A 15166-nucleotide genomic window follows, 5' to 3' on the forward strand; every position below is an offset into this window, starting at 1 on the left:
GGCCCTCAAAAGGGAGTGATGCGTGAAATACCAACCAAATAGGCCTAATTTTTAACACACCAATTTCAGTCCCTTGATTTCTGGTCCCACATTTGTGTTTGCCAGGTATGATCTTAACATGGTCCTTGAGTTGTATCAGTAGGCCTCTTTGTTTGGATTAATTTCATCCACTCCCCCAACATTTGTTATAGATTATTATAACACTTTATGAACTTTCACTTATTTTACAGTTGAGCTCATAATTGGGTAAATTCATAGGCCCAATTATTACAACATACCTGCTTCACAAATCAACATGTTTACTGTGTTCTTGAACACCATAATCAGATTGTTTAAGGAATGAGGCATTGAAAATGAATCAGTCATCTTCATCTGTATATAAACTTTATTAAAAGCTTCCAGTCAGAAGCTTTGTAAAATTAAGTGTGCTGCATAGTGTTTTATTAATGCAAATATACAAGATTTAAAAGGAACCAATTCATGTTGTTGATGTATACAATGACAGAACTACTACACCTGAGCAATAATACATTTGAGGCATCATGATAAACAAAATACATCTCAAATTTACATATATACACACATGCAGAAACTGTAGGAATTTTTAAAACAAGTTGAAAACCCTGAGCCTGCAGCAAGTCTCCCTTTTATTATTTGAGAATATTTCCAGCTCTCATTAGATCAGCAAGGTTAAAATTAAAAGAGACTTACTCAAGCGATCAACTTATTGTACCAGCTAGTTCAAACAACACCAGTTTTAATTTGATGGGTCACTTATGTTGCATGCTTTGAGTAACATGTTTTCCAAAATGAAGCAATTTGTTTTAAGACAGATTAGAGCCTATCAGAATGATGGCTAGTCCCATGAGCTTCTAAATGTTGACAAACACTTCATATACTGTGGAAATAGCACTAGTATTGATTTTATAGCTTGAGTTATGAAAATTTATACACGTTAAATGATTTAGCCTCCTGTAGTCGTTATATGCTGGCTTGCTATCTCAGATTTCAAGTAACAATCACAAAGAATAAATTTAGTACACAGTAGATGTGAGCTGAAGCATTCTTAAGTTTTAAAATGCCTGTTTTTTGGTGGTATCTTACATTAAGTACTCTACCCAACACCATCTCTGTGATTAAATGCTGTAGTTTTCTAGAAAAATATTTGTTAATCTCAACCAAAATGAACTAACAGTTTTACATTCCCAATGTTGCATGACTAGTTGCCTTTAAATTTATAGTAGATTTCCTTCTTGATGAGAAAGGAAAGGGAAATCTGGTTAATAGGCACTCTTCCATGTAATACACAAAATTAATTTAACAGCAGATAGGGAGGAGGAATGGTGAATAAGTGCAATTTAATTCCCCAAATCTTGTATCAGAGAAGCAAACAAAAATCAAGAGAATAAGTGGCACTTGTACTTTTCATAACTTACTGTGTCTAGGAAAGATCTTAAAATGTACATGTCTGAATTGGCAAAGAAACACAAATATGTACTAAAATTTTATGGATCAATAATTTTTCTAGGCATAGGGCATATTTTCTGTTGCCGCATGGCTACACAGTGCTGGCAGAATCTGGTCACAGAGCCACAGGAGGGTCACACCAGCAAAGGGGGAACCTCTAGTAGCACCCACTCTTTTGAGATGCTCTAATTTATGCCAGGGATACTAAAGTGGCTAACAATGGTACCAGGATCAAGGGTGTGCAAAGGTGAGGTTTACACCATCGTTGAAGGCCTACTCCCATACCTGCTTGTGGCTTCTTTGCTATTGCAGATGATCTGGCCCCAAAATTTTAATGGAGGTACAGTAACAGGCAATAGACCAGAATATTTCTTTAAAGATAAAATATGGCATACCAGAAGTTTATAAACATTGTCCATCTAGATTGAGCCTGATTCACTAATTCCAAATACCAATAATTTAGCAGAAGATACACAAACAAAAACTGAACTGACAGCCAGCCAGAAGCTCATCTCTTTGGGTATAAGCCTGGGTTAGAATGGTCATCTATTGTAGGATTACTTTTAGAATTCAAATGGAATTAATAAGGTTTAATTGTGTTAAGTGGCACAACATTTAAATCAAAATCTCAAGTACTTCCAAGTCAACTGATTATTATTTTTAGACAAATTGCATTTAAAAATACATCCCTCGCTTGTTACCTACCTTTGTAATACTATACATAAACTTGGTCAAGAAATAGAAAGATCATAAGTTTTGGGTCACTAAAATAGGTTCTACATTACTGCATTTATACTTTGATAAAAAAGTCAAACAACTGACTGACAAGCTATTGGCTGAGATATTACACAACTTTTGAGTTTAAGCAGAGATTCTCCGAATTATCATTTTTAAAAGGTATGACAGAGCACAGGAATTTAGTTTAAAAGGAAACTGTTGCCTTATAATTTGAAACAGCGAGCTCTTTACATACAAAGCTTAAGGAACCAATATTTTGTGTAAATTTCGTAGGGCCAACAGTTTCCACTCAATTTCAAATTAGACTGCACACATACTTATACTGCACTATATTTTGATGAGTTTGCATCATTAAATTCAGTACACAATTCAGAGGTTATGTTCCGAATTCACTTGAGTTGTTCAAGTTGAAAGTTCTCATCTCTTCTGAATAGCTGACATTGATATGTTATCCAACTCGCTTCCCATTCCAGACATCTGCTACTAATAACAGACCCTTCTAGGACTCTTTAGTGACACCTTAATTTGATCAGTTCTTTAAGTCAGCCTTGTAGCTTCTGGGCATTGCAGCACATGCACCCCTCTTCCCCCTACAAATTCCAACAATAACATGGCTAGTGACAGACGGAACTGTCATGAATGTTGAATTGATTTGCTTTTGTAAATGTGAATCAGACTCTTAATGTGATATTAAAGTTCTGAAATACAATATTGCCATGTTTTTCAGCAGAGGTTCACAAGGAATCCATAGTATTTAAAGTTTGCACACAGTGTAGTGAACCAAGTTAGTTACCTCCTTGCAAAGGCAGATTTCTTGACACCTAGAAACTCAAAGAAAAGTAAGGATTAGTTATATTATTTTAGCTCTTTTATGCAAACAAAAGCAAAACTAGCATTATATATTGTCAGAACTATTAGTTATCTCAGATGTGTTAGCTTTAGAGTTAGAGACAGAAACTGAAAGGAGTACATTACATTCTTCATCGCTGTGTTCACATAAAGGCATGCTGGCCCTCTTAGAACGGGTTTACAGGGCCGAGGATGGGCAGGCAGCGGAGGGCAGCCGAGGACAGGCTAACCCACTAGGCTATGCCCTGTAACACCAGTCAGCTAGCCAGTGAACCAGTTTCTCTAGGAGGGGAGCTACCATTGGATAATCCGGATGTCTGTTGCACAGGGCAGTTAATAAAGAGCCAGGCTAAACAGAAGAGGGCCTCTTTCTTGGCTCCAGCAGCTGGTATAAGCTGTTTGCTGAACTGACATGGATATACGTGGTTTTGTGTTGTGCAGCTTGGATTTTTTTGTTTGCTTTACTTTACTTTCAGAGGATCACAATTTTGGGTTGTACAGCCGGTCAGATCCCCTTTTCAGGAGGGTAGTTACTGGGATGGTGGTCTCAAATCTGCAAGGGGAAATTCTTTTCCCTTAGAAAAGGTGGCTCACTTGCAGGAAGCATGAGCCACCTCATGAGACTTAGTGGTTTCTCAAGCCATTCTGGATTGCAAACAAAGAAAGGCTATTGTTTAAGTGGGAAGGAGGAGACCTAGGAATGGAATGCTCTGGATTTGAGCATCAAGAAAGGGGAGAAATGGTAACAAATGGGTGTCAATAGTTTTCTCCTTTTTCCTTTGCTAGTAGGACAGATTGCCCCCAGAAGTAATCCTTTTGTGATTAATAAAGTTTCAGCCACTTGGCCAAAAGTTCCTGATGTCTAAATTCATTGGTCTCTACTGCTTACAATCCAGACTGACAATGTTTTAAGTAAGGATGGAAAAACTCCCTCAGTTACCAGAGCATGTGGAATATGGGAAATAAGATATACAAGTATGTGGGAGAAATGGAGGAGGAAACCTAAAAGTTCGCCCTGTCCTTGAACGTGAGATGCACAGGATGAAAAAAGGTTCAAGTGAAGAGTTCATATTGCTTGAGGCAAAAGAAAAAATATTGCAATGTTCTTCTCAAGTCACTAGTGTTCTAATACCACATTTATTGGGAATTTTAGTAGAGTTTGGGCCAAGTTTTCCCCTCAGATACTGAGGTAACATTTTAGTTAGGGACTTTGTTTTTTGCATATTTGCCAATATACGTATTAATTTTAATGCTATGTTAATGGCATATTAGGAACTCAATTCTTAAGAGGCTAGCAATAGTCCCACCTTACTCCAATGCTCTATACAAAGCATGCTTTGCAATTCCTGCTTTTAGTCCCATCTCTTCCTGTAGCTGCCACTCCTCCTTTCAGCCAGATAAATGCCAGCACAGCGTACACTCACCTACAGACCTCCCCACCCTCAGTCAATCAGTGGTCCATCTCCCTGACAAGCCACTTAATCCTATTCTGCAGTACATTTCTTTCCTGCACTATGGCCAAAGCACCACGAAGACACACACTGATATACCACCTACCAACATCTCTACCCCACTAGCACCAACACAGATGTAACAAATTCCAACCCTGGCTCCTTCCTGAAGGTTGAAAAATAATTCAGAAATGAAGAGGGGGGGGAGGGATTAGTTTTCAGCATGTAAAAACTGCATATTTTGCATAAGGACTAATTTACAGACAAGATAATTGACTAAACTTGTTAGAGTGCAATTGGTTTGTCAAATGAAAGTTATTGTAATTCAAAAAACAAATGTGTGGATGTACATAAATATTTAAAAATGTGTTACCTTATGTGACTCATCCCAGCAGTGACACAAGCATCACAACACCCATAAACTGAGTGAACAGCAACATAGGGGTGAGAAATGACCATACAGGCCATAAGGCAATGTTGAGACTGGAAATAAAAACAAAAAGTTTAAATTTTTTTTAGTAGTTCTAATGTCACTTACTATATCCTGCACATATTTGGCATATTGTACCAGAAGTAAGATTAAGGACTCAATACCCCAATCTTGAAAGACAAAAATTTATTTGAAAACAGTATTGTAATAAGAAAAGGAGTACTTGTGGCACCTTAGAGACTAACCAATTTATTTGAGCATGAGCTTTCGTGAGCTACAGCTCACTTCATCGGATGCATACTGTGGAAACTGCAGAAGACATTATATGCACAGAGACCATGAAACAATACCTCCTCCCACCCCACTCTCCGGCTGGTAATAGCTTACCTAAAGTGTTCATCAAGTTGGGCCATTTCCAGCACAAATCCAGGTTTTCTCACCCTCCGCCCCCCCCCCCCCCCCCCCAAACTCACTCTCCTGCTGGTAATAGCTCATCCAAAGTGACCACTCTCCCTACAATGTGCATGATAATCAAGATGGGCCATTTCCAGCACAAATCCAGGTTCTCACCCCCCCCCCCTTTTTCCACACACACAAACTCACTCTCCTGCTAGCAATAGCTCATCCAAACTGACCACTCTCCTTACAATGTGCATGATAATCAAGGTGGGCCATTTCCAGCATAAATCCAAGTTTAACCAGAACGTCAGGGGCGGGTGGTAGAAAAAAACTAGGGGAAATAGCCACTCCCAGTATCTATTTAAGCCTAAATTAATAGTATCCAATTTGCAAATGAATTCCAATTCAGCAGTTTCTCGCTGGAGTCTGGATTTGAAGTTTTTTTGTTGTAAGATAGCGACCTTCATGTCTGTGATTGCGTGACCAGAGAGATTGAAGTGTTCTCCGACTGGTTTATGAATGTTATAATTCTTGACATCTGATTTGTGTCCATTTATTCTTTTACGTAGAGACTGTCCAGTTTGACCAACGTACATGGCAGATGGGCATTGCTGGCACATGATGGCATATATCACATTGGTGGATGTGCAGGTGAATAGTGTGGCTGATGTTATTAGGCCCTTTGATGGTGTCCCCCAAATAGATATGTGGGCACAGTTGGCAACGGGCTTTGTTGCAAGGATAGGTTCCTGGGTTAGTGGTTCTGTTGTGTGGTATGTGGTTGTTGGTGAGTATTTGCTTCAGGTTGGGGGGCTGTCTGTAGGCAAGGACTGGCCTGTCTCCCAAGATTTGTGAGAGTGTTGGGTCATCCTTCAGGATAGGTTGTAGATCCTTAATAATGCGTTGGAGGGGTTTTAGTTGGGGGCTGAAGGTGACGGCTAGTGGCGTTCTGTTATTTTCTTTGTTAGGCCTGTCCTGTAGTAGGTGACTTCTGGGAACTCTTCTGGCTCTATCAGTCTGTTTCTTCACTTCCGCAGGTGGGTATTGTAGTTGTAAGAATGCTTGATAGAGATCTTGTAGGTGTTTGTCTCTGTCTGAGGGGTTGGAGCAAATGCGATTGTATCGCAGAGCTTGGCTGTAGATGATGGATCGTGTGGTGTGGTCAGGGTGAAAGCTGGAAGCATGTAGGTAGGAATAGCGGTCAGTAGGTTTCCGGTATAGGGTGGTGTTTATGTGACCATTGTTTATTAGCACTGTAGTGTCCAGGAAGTGGATCTCTTGTGTGGACTGGACCAGGCTGAGGTTGATGGTGGGATGGGCTATTACCAGCAGGAGAGTGAGTTTGCGTGGGGGGGGGGGGCCGCAGAGGGTGAGAAAACCTGGATTTGTGCTGGAAATGGCCCAACTTGATGAACACTTTAGATAAGCTATTACCAGCAGGAGAGTGGGGTGGGAGGAGGTATTGTTTCATGGTCTCTGTGCATATAATGTCTTCTGCAGTTTCCACAGTATGCATCCGATGGAGTGAGCTGTAGCTCACAAAAGCTCATGCTCAAATAAATTGGTTAGTCTCTAAGGTGCCACAAGTACTCCTTTTCTTTTTGCGAATACAGACTAACACAGCTGTTACTCTGAAACCTGTCAGTATTGTAATAAATTCTCTCCTTCTTCTACACAATCAAATAATTTTGTTATGGTGTGGAAGACAACTCTATAGAAGTGGCACCATGTTATTACACACCTGTGCCACAATTCTTGGTTTACTAGAAACCCTCCCAACAAAACAGTTATTAATTATTGTCCTATACAACAAATATTACAGCCATGAAGAGAGGGCATCAGCATAAAGAACTTTTAATTTAAGGCTTCTTACTGTCTGTGTTTATGTAGGAAATAAGATGAGCAATTTGATTTTTAGAGAGTGTTCAGTGTGCAGGGCTGGCAATTATGAAAAGCTTTAAAATCATCCAGCTAAGCAGCCTTGACCATGAGAACTCCAAGATATCCTTGTATAACCTGAGAATAAGATTTGACTTAAGCAACAAAAACAGAAATTTTAAGCCAAGTGTGACAGTTTTTCTTCTTTCACCCTCCCTTTTGTTCTCAAGTTTTGTAGCAGATGTGTCATAAGGTCACCTACTGGCACTGTCTGAAAACTCATGCAATAGTGAAACTTGGAATACACAAACTTCTTGTTTTGCAGATTTCTTTTTCTGTATCCATGCAAAATTGTTATAGACTGGGAATAAGAGTTTAGCATTTTACAAAGCAAGACATCAGGCTGGAGCATTTAGGTAAGAGCCAAGTTATAAATCCTTCAAAAATATCTTGAAATTTTTCTATTTAAGCAGTATTCTGCAAGTTTGATAAAAGCTATCTGTACTGACCAGCAGTCTGGCTATAAGGCAATTTGAGGTAGATGCCACCTTGAAAAACAGGACAAAACTAAATACTGTCGGTGTACAACTAACTTGTCAGTTATACACTATCTTCTCAGCTTTATTTTTAACAATCACCTTTAATTTAACAAAAAGTAGTGAAGGACTTTTCTATCTTCGTAACACTTGGAAAAAATAGAAGACCCAGCACACCTAGAAGTGGACTTAATATACAATTTTGACCATTACTGGCCTCAGTTCCAGTCTGCAATCATAGCTTTCCAACAATTAGGAATTCACTTTTTCAATACAAGGAAAATGCAACCAAAAAATGATGGAAGTGAGTAACATTATTGGACTTGACCAAAATCTACAGAAGTGACCATTCTATAGCACTTCTAAATTAGACAGCCTGTTGGTGTTACCATTGGTAATCCCTCTTCAGGTTTTGCAGAAGTTTTATGTATTTCTGCAGCACTTTAACTTACCAAACTGCTGCTGCAATAAAAGTGGCAGTTGTGACAGGTATCAATACTGGATACTGGGCATCATAATCCTCAATTCCACAATACCACTCTAGATATATTATGCAGTAAAAAGCAATAGCTAAGCTTGCAACCAACAAACAGCTGCCGAGGACAAAGCACCAACTGCAAAGAAATAAAGAAATTAAATACAGACAAATTTCAGTTTGCATGTTATTATCCATCACTCTAATTCACAAGTAGCTCCTTACTTCATAGATTTTTATTGTGTGGTAGTAAACGCTGATGTTACTAGGAGTACATTACTTTCACAAAATACAACACATCTGCATAAAACAAAGAAAGTACTGAAGCATATCTTAGGATACATAATAACAGCAAGAATAACGTATCACAATAATTCACAAAATTCAGTTACTTGCAACAAGTCTCAGTAATTAGGGGGAATTAGTGAAGTTCTGCTCTGCAGTGTATAAATATACTGGAACAATTCTTTTTGTTAGTCAAGCTTTGTCAACAGATTAACAGAGTCCTATATAGTTAGGCTCATGCCAGGTCTACACTAGAAAAGATTTAGCCATATCGCTATATGGACCAATCCATTTTATACCATCAAAAGTGCTTTTGCTGGTATAGCTTACACCAAATCATCAAAGTGAAATAAACTATACTACCAAAAGCATTTTTATGCCAGTATAACTGGATCTGTTCTAGACTTTTGCTGATACAGAACTGTATCAGAAACAAACCAAAAAAAACAAAAAACCACACACACAACCTCTCTAAACACACCCCCTTACTGATATTGCTATATTGGCAAAACTATTTTGTTTAGACTTGGCCACATTCCCAAGCCAGAGGATAACCACTACATTTGTATTTCATATGACAGTTTATTATGTAGTTCTTTATATAAAGTGAAGTTCTGAGCTTTTCTTTGAACATCATCAAACAGAAGCCTTCCTGGATTAACTAAAGTTTAACTCCACTTAGTTCTGCGGTACTGCAACCCTTGGAAAAAAGTTCTTTTTTTAAATACACAGTATTACCTTGTTTTCAACTCCTAAACTACAGTATTTTCTCAGATCATTCTCACACGGAAAGTTAGTTAAATGTCTTAATAAACTTTCACATCTGCAAACTCATTACAGGATTCTAATAGAGTCAAACAGTTTAATACACTGGCTAAACAAAACCATAAGGAAAAATTATTTCAAATCCAGGCATAACAGTGTATGGAACTCAACATGTATGGAGCTTAGAAAGCTAACAAATTATGGACTATAGGTGATGGCTTCTTACCTCCTAGAAGAAAATTATTTTTTAAAATTATTTTCTGGTGAGATATGTCCAAATAGAGTTCAAATATGCTCAACTTTACAAATTAAGCAAATTTATATCACCTGAGTTGAATTTACTAAACCACAAAGGACAGCACAGCAATTGTCTTTGTTCAAGAGATCACCTGCTCTGAAATATTGCAGCAAAGCTCTTAGATGTGCACTGGTAGAGACAAGGGGACACTGGGGACCTTATTCTGCATGGAGCTAAGCACTCTCAAATCACAGGGGACTGAACAGCTCAGCACAAAATCGGACCCTCAACCACATTTGGGGACAGATTTTCAAAAATACTCATCAAGCACCAGCCCAACTGAAAACAATGCAAAAGTGTTAGTGCATTCCAAGTCTTTCTACTCTATTCAGGAAGGAAGTTATTGATCTGATCCTAAACATAATTTTTAAATTTAAAGAAAAAAATACACACATCAGAAGACAAGTTGATATTAAATTTCATTACCTTTTTATAGTACCATAATAGTACTTTACAGCTCTGAAAACTTCTATGTTTTATGGATTTTAAATCTGTTCTTATGTGTATGCATGGATGAGACAAGTTACATGAGTGATAATCAAGGCAAACCAAATCCAATGACTGGATAAGGAAGTGCTTATCAGTAACAATTATCTGGTTTCCTGAAACATAAAACTGTCTATGTAAAATTCACAATGTTTGTAGAATAATCTTTGGCACAAGATTAAGCCACTGGAAGCAGCTACTTCATTTAAAAAAAAAAAAAAAGCTTGCCACCTCTCCTCACCATGAGAGCCATTTTCATAAAGAGCCCAGAAAATATCAGCAATATTCAAAACTGATAACCTAGTAAGACACACACACGATGAATGAAAACTATGTGCTACAAATTAATTATTATGACTGTGTCTGCTATACGTGCAATATATGGAATTTATGTATTAGCTCACATAATATTAGGCAAGAATTTTAGAATTTCTCCAATATCCCAAAACTTCTCAACAAAGATTAGTTCATAACTTGTGTTACCCCTATTTCAAACCAGCTCAATATTTAGAGCCCTGCAAATCTGCAGATATCCATTTTATATCTGTGGATAGCCACATTGGTGGATGCGGATATCCATGCACCGTGTTTACGGATTGGACGCAGATACAAATTTTGTATCCGCACAGGGTCTACAAATCTTTACTCCAATTCAACTATAACACTAGTACTTCTATTGACGAGTGTGCAGTCTCAGACACCAATCCTGAAAATATGCACTTTACTACTATGGGTAGTCCCATTCATATTCAATAGATTATCCATAGTTGTAAAGTTTAAGCATATGTAAGTGTTTGCACAACTGAGGCCTTATAAAATACTTAAAAGACTCGATCCTCAATTCGCTCCTTCAAAACCAATGAAGGTTTTGGGTTAATGGTTTCAACTTAACCCACCCCCCACAAATACATTAGCTGTGTAAACTAATGCCATAGGACAAATAGCAATGAAAATAAATATTACCTTTTTAATCTTTTGACTTCTATCTTAAATCCAGGTATTATCCCCTCATTTTTACATTTTAATTCCCTTTCCCTCACTCTCAAGGAGTGCAGTAAGCCATCCTTGGTTAATGGTGTTAACTTCTTTCAAACTCAAATGAATTTTCCAAAAACAGACAGTTTCTGCAGAGCCAAAGTAAGACACTGTATGTCCTTTCCAAAATGTAACCCAATATAGGACCAAAAGACAGAGCAAGTTCTAAATTCTGTTCCCATATACTATAGCAAAATAATGTACTATAATTCGATTACTGGATCCTGTGTTATTGTGTAAGAAGAATTTTTTAAGCTTATATGGAAAAATTAACTTTTTAATTGACCACAAAGATGAAATCTACAGCAATAATGCAAAGTTTAGAAATACCATGTTTTGTGTATGACACTGACGATATACATAGAACTTTTCTTTTTAAGAAGAGGGTCCCTTACCTATCTGCTTGAATGGTCTCTTTGATAGTTTTAAAAAAGTCAACATAGTATGTCACAGCAATTGATGCCAAAATCCAGAATGCAGAGTGAATATTAAGTCTGGGAAGAGGCTTCTCTTTTTTCTCCACATTTGTAGATTCTTCTGTAAACAAAATCATGATTGCTCTGTTATAAACCACCAGTAAATGGAGTATCATTTTATTAAAATAAAATAGGACACTTAATCCTTCTAATTCATTCTTCTTTAGAGATTAATGTATTCACTATAAAAATATTTTGAATTAAAATGGAAGCATTCTAAAAAGGTTCTGCAAATTTCCTGAAATAAAAACAAAAACTAAGCAAGGTGCCTTTTGATGAAAAATAATCAGCATACACTGTTTGTGTATCTTGCCAGAAACATTAAGAGCTGTTTACATTGCTGAAAAGGTTATTTAACCACTTAAGACTCATTATAAAGAAAGAATATATTTGTTTAATATGAAAGACACACATGCAAAGGTAAGACCAGTGTTCCACACACTAATTTCTTTGCATCCATTTTCATTAATTCTGATGTTTGCAAGCTGAATTTCCCCATAGATCGTCTTCCTACCAATGTCACATGCCAAGTTTTCAGTGTCAGGAGCTAGTTTGATACGTAGAGAATATTAACTTAAGTTACTGTAAAAAAGTGATTACATGGAAATCTAGATTTTTCTAGAATTCTCACTGTAAGATCTGAGTGCCTTACAAATTTTAGAGCAGACTGAATCAGTGTGAGGGCAAAGGAGCATGTGGTTCTGAAAGCAAGGATATATGTTCTTTTACCTGCGATGTTGAAAGACCAACTAATTAAACAAAACACATACATTTAACTAAACTAAAGGGAATATCTGCAGAAATATTTGCATATTTGAACATTTCATATATTTTAAGCCTCCTTTATTATGACAAGCATATTAATTTATAACTGCCCTGGATTTGCCTCTCTCTTTTCCCGAGTACTAAACATTCAGTAACACCCTTGCCATGGTAATATATTTTATTTCACTTTATATTTTTCTGTGATTTGCATAATCATTTGCTAAATCTATTATGACACAATTTGCCTAACTTACCACTTTGGAACCTCCCTTTGTCTCAACCCCCTTTGGTCCACAGTTCCAGAGGCCTTTATGCTGCCTATAAACATTGCTTTGAGATCCGATTCTTGTATTCCTGAGATCCTCTGCAACAAGGGTGTGAGACCTCTGATTTTTTTTGTCCTTCACTTTTGGTACAGGTCTTCCTCCCCACTACTCTCCCTCCTCTCATGAACATTTTAATAGCTTCATAACAATAAATTACCACAACCTGATGTCTGACACACCTATAAATTCACAAGAAGGAAGTACTGTTAAACTCTCCTCAGCAGCTGTGTATGGGGGGGGGGGCTAGCATAAGGGGCAGAGAATATGTACCCTGACAGACAGGGCCAGCTATTGGAACTCACACACAAGGGGCTTGTCCACATGAGAAAGTGTAGTTTGAGGTACCACCCCTTAGCACAGCACCCCCCCCCCCACCATGGATATAGTTATAGCAGGGCATGCTACAGCCACTTATTCCCCTATGGGAAGACTAATAACTGCACTGGCATGAGCCACATTTATACTGGTATAATAGGGGCCACACCAGGGTTTTACTGGTGTTCACTACTTCAATTAAAAACCTCTAAACGACACACTTAACCCCCTAAAATGGAAGTGTAAGGCAGGCTTAGAGCTGAAAGTGCTGCCTCCAGTGTAATACTCCTAGAACTGGTGCAATTACTCCCCTAGACCAGACATCTAGTACAGCCACCGGCAGCCCCGGGGCGATCGTCTCCCCTCCCCACATCAGCCCGGAGGCTCCTTCTCCCTGCCGGTCTCCTTTGGCTCCGTCTGCCCGGCACCCCAGCTGCTGCAGGAAAGCCCGGCGGCGGGCACAGCACGCTGTAAGAAAAGCCGCGGGACTGTCGGCGCTGGCGCCCCCCCCCCCCCGCACGCACCGCATTCCACAGGGGAGCCCCCCCCGCTCCCCGCAGCCGACACCGCTGCGCCCGCGCGAGGGCTCTAGGGACCGGGGCGCGCGGGCCCCGCCTTGCCCTCCTCTCCCAAGGCCGTGGGGAGAAGGGGAGGCGCCGTGCGCCACCCAGGCAGCGGTCACGCACCACCCCTCCCCCCCGTGTTAAAGGGGGGAGTCCCCCCCACAGGCTCCAGGAATCACCTACCAGCCACTCCCCCGGGGGGAGGCTGTAGCAGCAGCGTCTGGGGCTCTACCTCCTCCCTCAGGTGGCGTCTCAGCCGTAGCAGCGGGTCCCTGTCACCCACCCCCGCCGCCATGTTGGGCTGCTCCGGAAGTGACGCCAGGAGGAAGTGCAGGTGGGGGGCGGGCTTTTGAGCGGGAGCTATAAATAGAGGCGTTCTAAGCACTTGTAGCCCTTGGGCTCAGCGGCGCGCTCGCCGGGGGGTGTGCTGCCTTGATGTCCATTTTTGTGACTTATTGTCTTGGTAGTTCTTTTTTTTATTAAAAACCACTGTGCGCTTTTGTAGTAATTTGTTCTAAAAGCAAGAGCCCCACAGGTGGCGTCCCTCACTCACGGGGACGAAACGTGGTGCTGGCGTGGGTAGGGTTGCCAGCCCTGCGGTTTTTAACCAGACCACCCGGTCGAAAAGGGACCCTGGCAGCTCCAGTCAGCACCACTGACTGGGCCGCTAGAAGTCCAGTTAGGCAGGCTCCATGCGGCTCCTGCAAGCGGATGGCATTTCCCTCTAGGCGCAGGGACTGGGATGATCAGGGAAGCTCCGCGTGCTGCCCCAGTGCCAGCTCCACAGCTCTCATTGGCTAGGAACCGTGCAGAGCTGCCTGGCCCCTCCACCAGGGGCCGGTTATGCCAGTCGCTTCCAAGAGCAATGGAGCCAGGGCAGGCAGGGAGCCTGCCTTAGCCCTGCTGTGCCGCTGCCTGAGGTAAGCCCAGCCCAGCTGGAGTCTGCCCCCTGCCCCAGCTCGGAACCCCAAACCCCTGCCCCAACCCTGAGCCCCCTCCCAGAGCCTGCACCCCAACCACCTGCCCCAGCCCTGAGCCCACACCCCTGCCCCAGGTCAGAACCCACCCCGCACCCAAACTTCCTCCTGGAGGCCACACCCCCTCCTGCACCCCAGCTCTGAGCCCCATTCTGCACCCAAACTCGCTCCCTGAGCCTGCATCCCAACCTCCTTCCCCAGCTCTGGGCCCCTGCCTGCACCCTGAACCTCCTCTCCCAGCCCGGAGCCCCCTCCCACACTCCAAACCCCTAAACTCCAGCTCAACCCCAGAGCCCACAGCCCCAGCCAGAGCCTGCACCCCCTCACCCCCCCCCAATCTTATTAGCCTGCTCCCCCACCCCAGCCTGGAGCCCCCTCCTGCACTCTGAATCCCTAATTTCTGCCCCCACCCCCTCCTGCACTCCCACCCCCTGCCTCAGCCTAGTGAAAATAAATGAGGGTGGAGAAGAGCGAGTGACTGAGGCAGGGGCTGGAGTGAGTGGGGGCGGGGGGCTTAGAGAAGTGGCGGGGAAGGCACGGGGCAAGGGTGTTTGGTTTTGTGCAGTTAGAAAGTTGGCAACCTTAGGCTTGGGGATGACCAAGCCTATAGCTGTGGTGTCCATCCACAGTGTTTTTGCCCCAGTCACTGGGG

At 41.1% G+C, this 15166-nt stretch overlaps 1 protein-coding gene across 1 annotated transcript; it reads right to left on the reverse strand.

The window, feature by feature from the left end:
* Positions 1–367: 367 nt before the first annotated feature.
* On the reverse strand, positions 368–13851 carry TMEM128 (transmembrane protein 128). The gene is made up of 5 exons (XM_073342507.1): positions 13721–13851; positions 11488–11629; positions 8201–8362; positions 4879–4988; positions 368–3026 (listed from the first exon to the last, which is right to left on the reverse strand). The coding sequence occupies exons 1-4, from the start codon at positions 13830–13832 to the stop codon at positions 4889–4891; spliced, it is 516 nt and encodes a 171-aa protein (XP_073198608.1). The 5' UTR covers positions 13833–13851; the 3' UTR covers positions 368–3026; positions 4879–4888.
* Positions 13852–15166: the final 1315 nt, after the last annotated feature.

This window comes from Lepidochelys kempii, chromosome 4 (assembly GCF_965140265.1).
Source record: "Lepidochelys kempii isolate rLepKem1 chromosome 4, rLepKem1.hap2, whole genome shotgun sequence".
Classification (NCBI taxonomy): domain Eukaryota; kingdom Metazoa; phylum Chordata; order Testudines; family Cheloniidae; genus Lepidochelys; species Lepidochelys kempii.

Bases quoted from the DNA above. Each gene is read 5' to 3' on its own strand.
- TMEM128 (XM_073342507.1), bottom strand. From the start codon at position 13,832: ATGGCGGCGGGGGTGGGTGACAGGGACCCGCTGCTACGGCTGAGACGC. The intron at 11,630-13,720 runs GTAGGTGATTCC...TTTTGTTTACAG, and splicing joins TCCCCCCGGGGGAGTGGCTG to AAGAATCTACAAATGTGGAG. The intron at 8,363-11,487 runs GTAAGGGACCCT...ATTTCTTTGCAG, and splicing joins GAGACCATTCAAGCAGATAG to TTGGTGCTTTGTCCTCGGCA.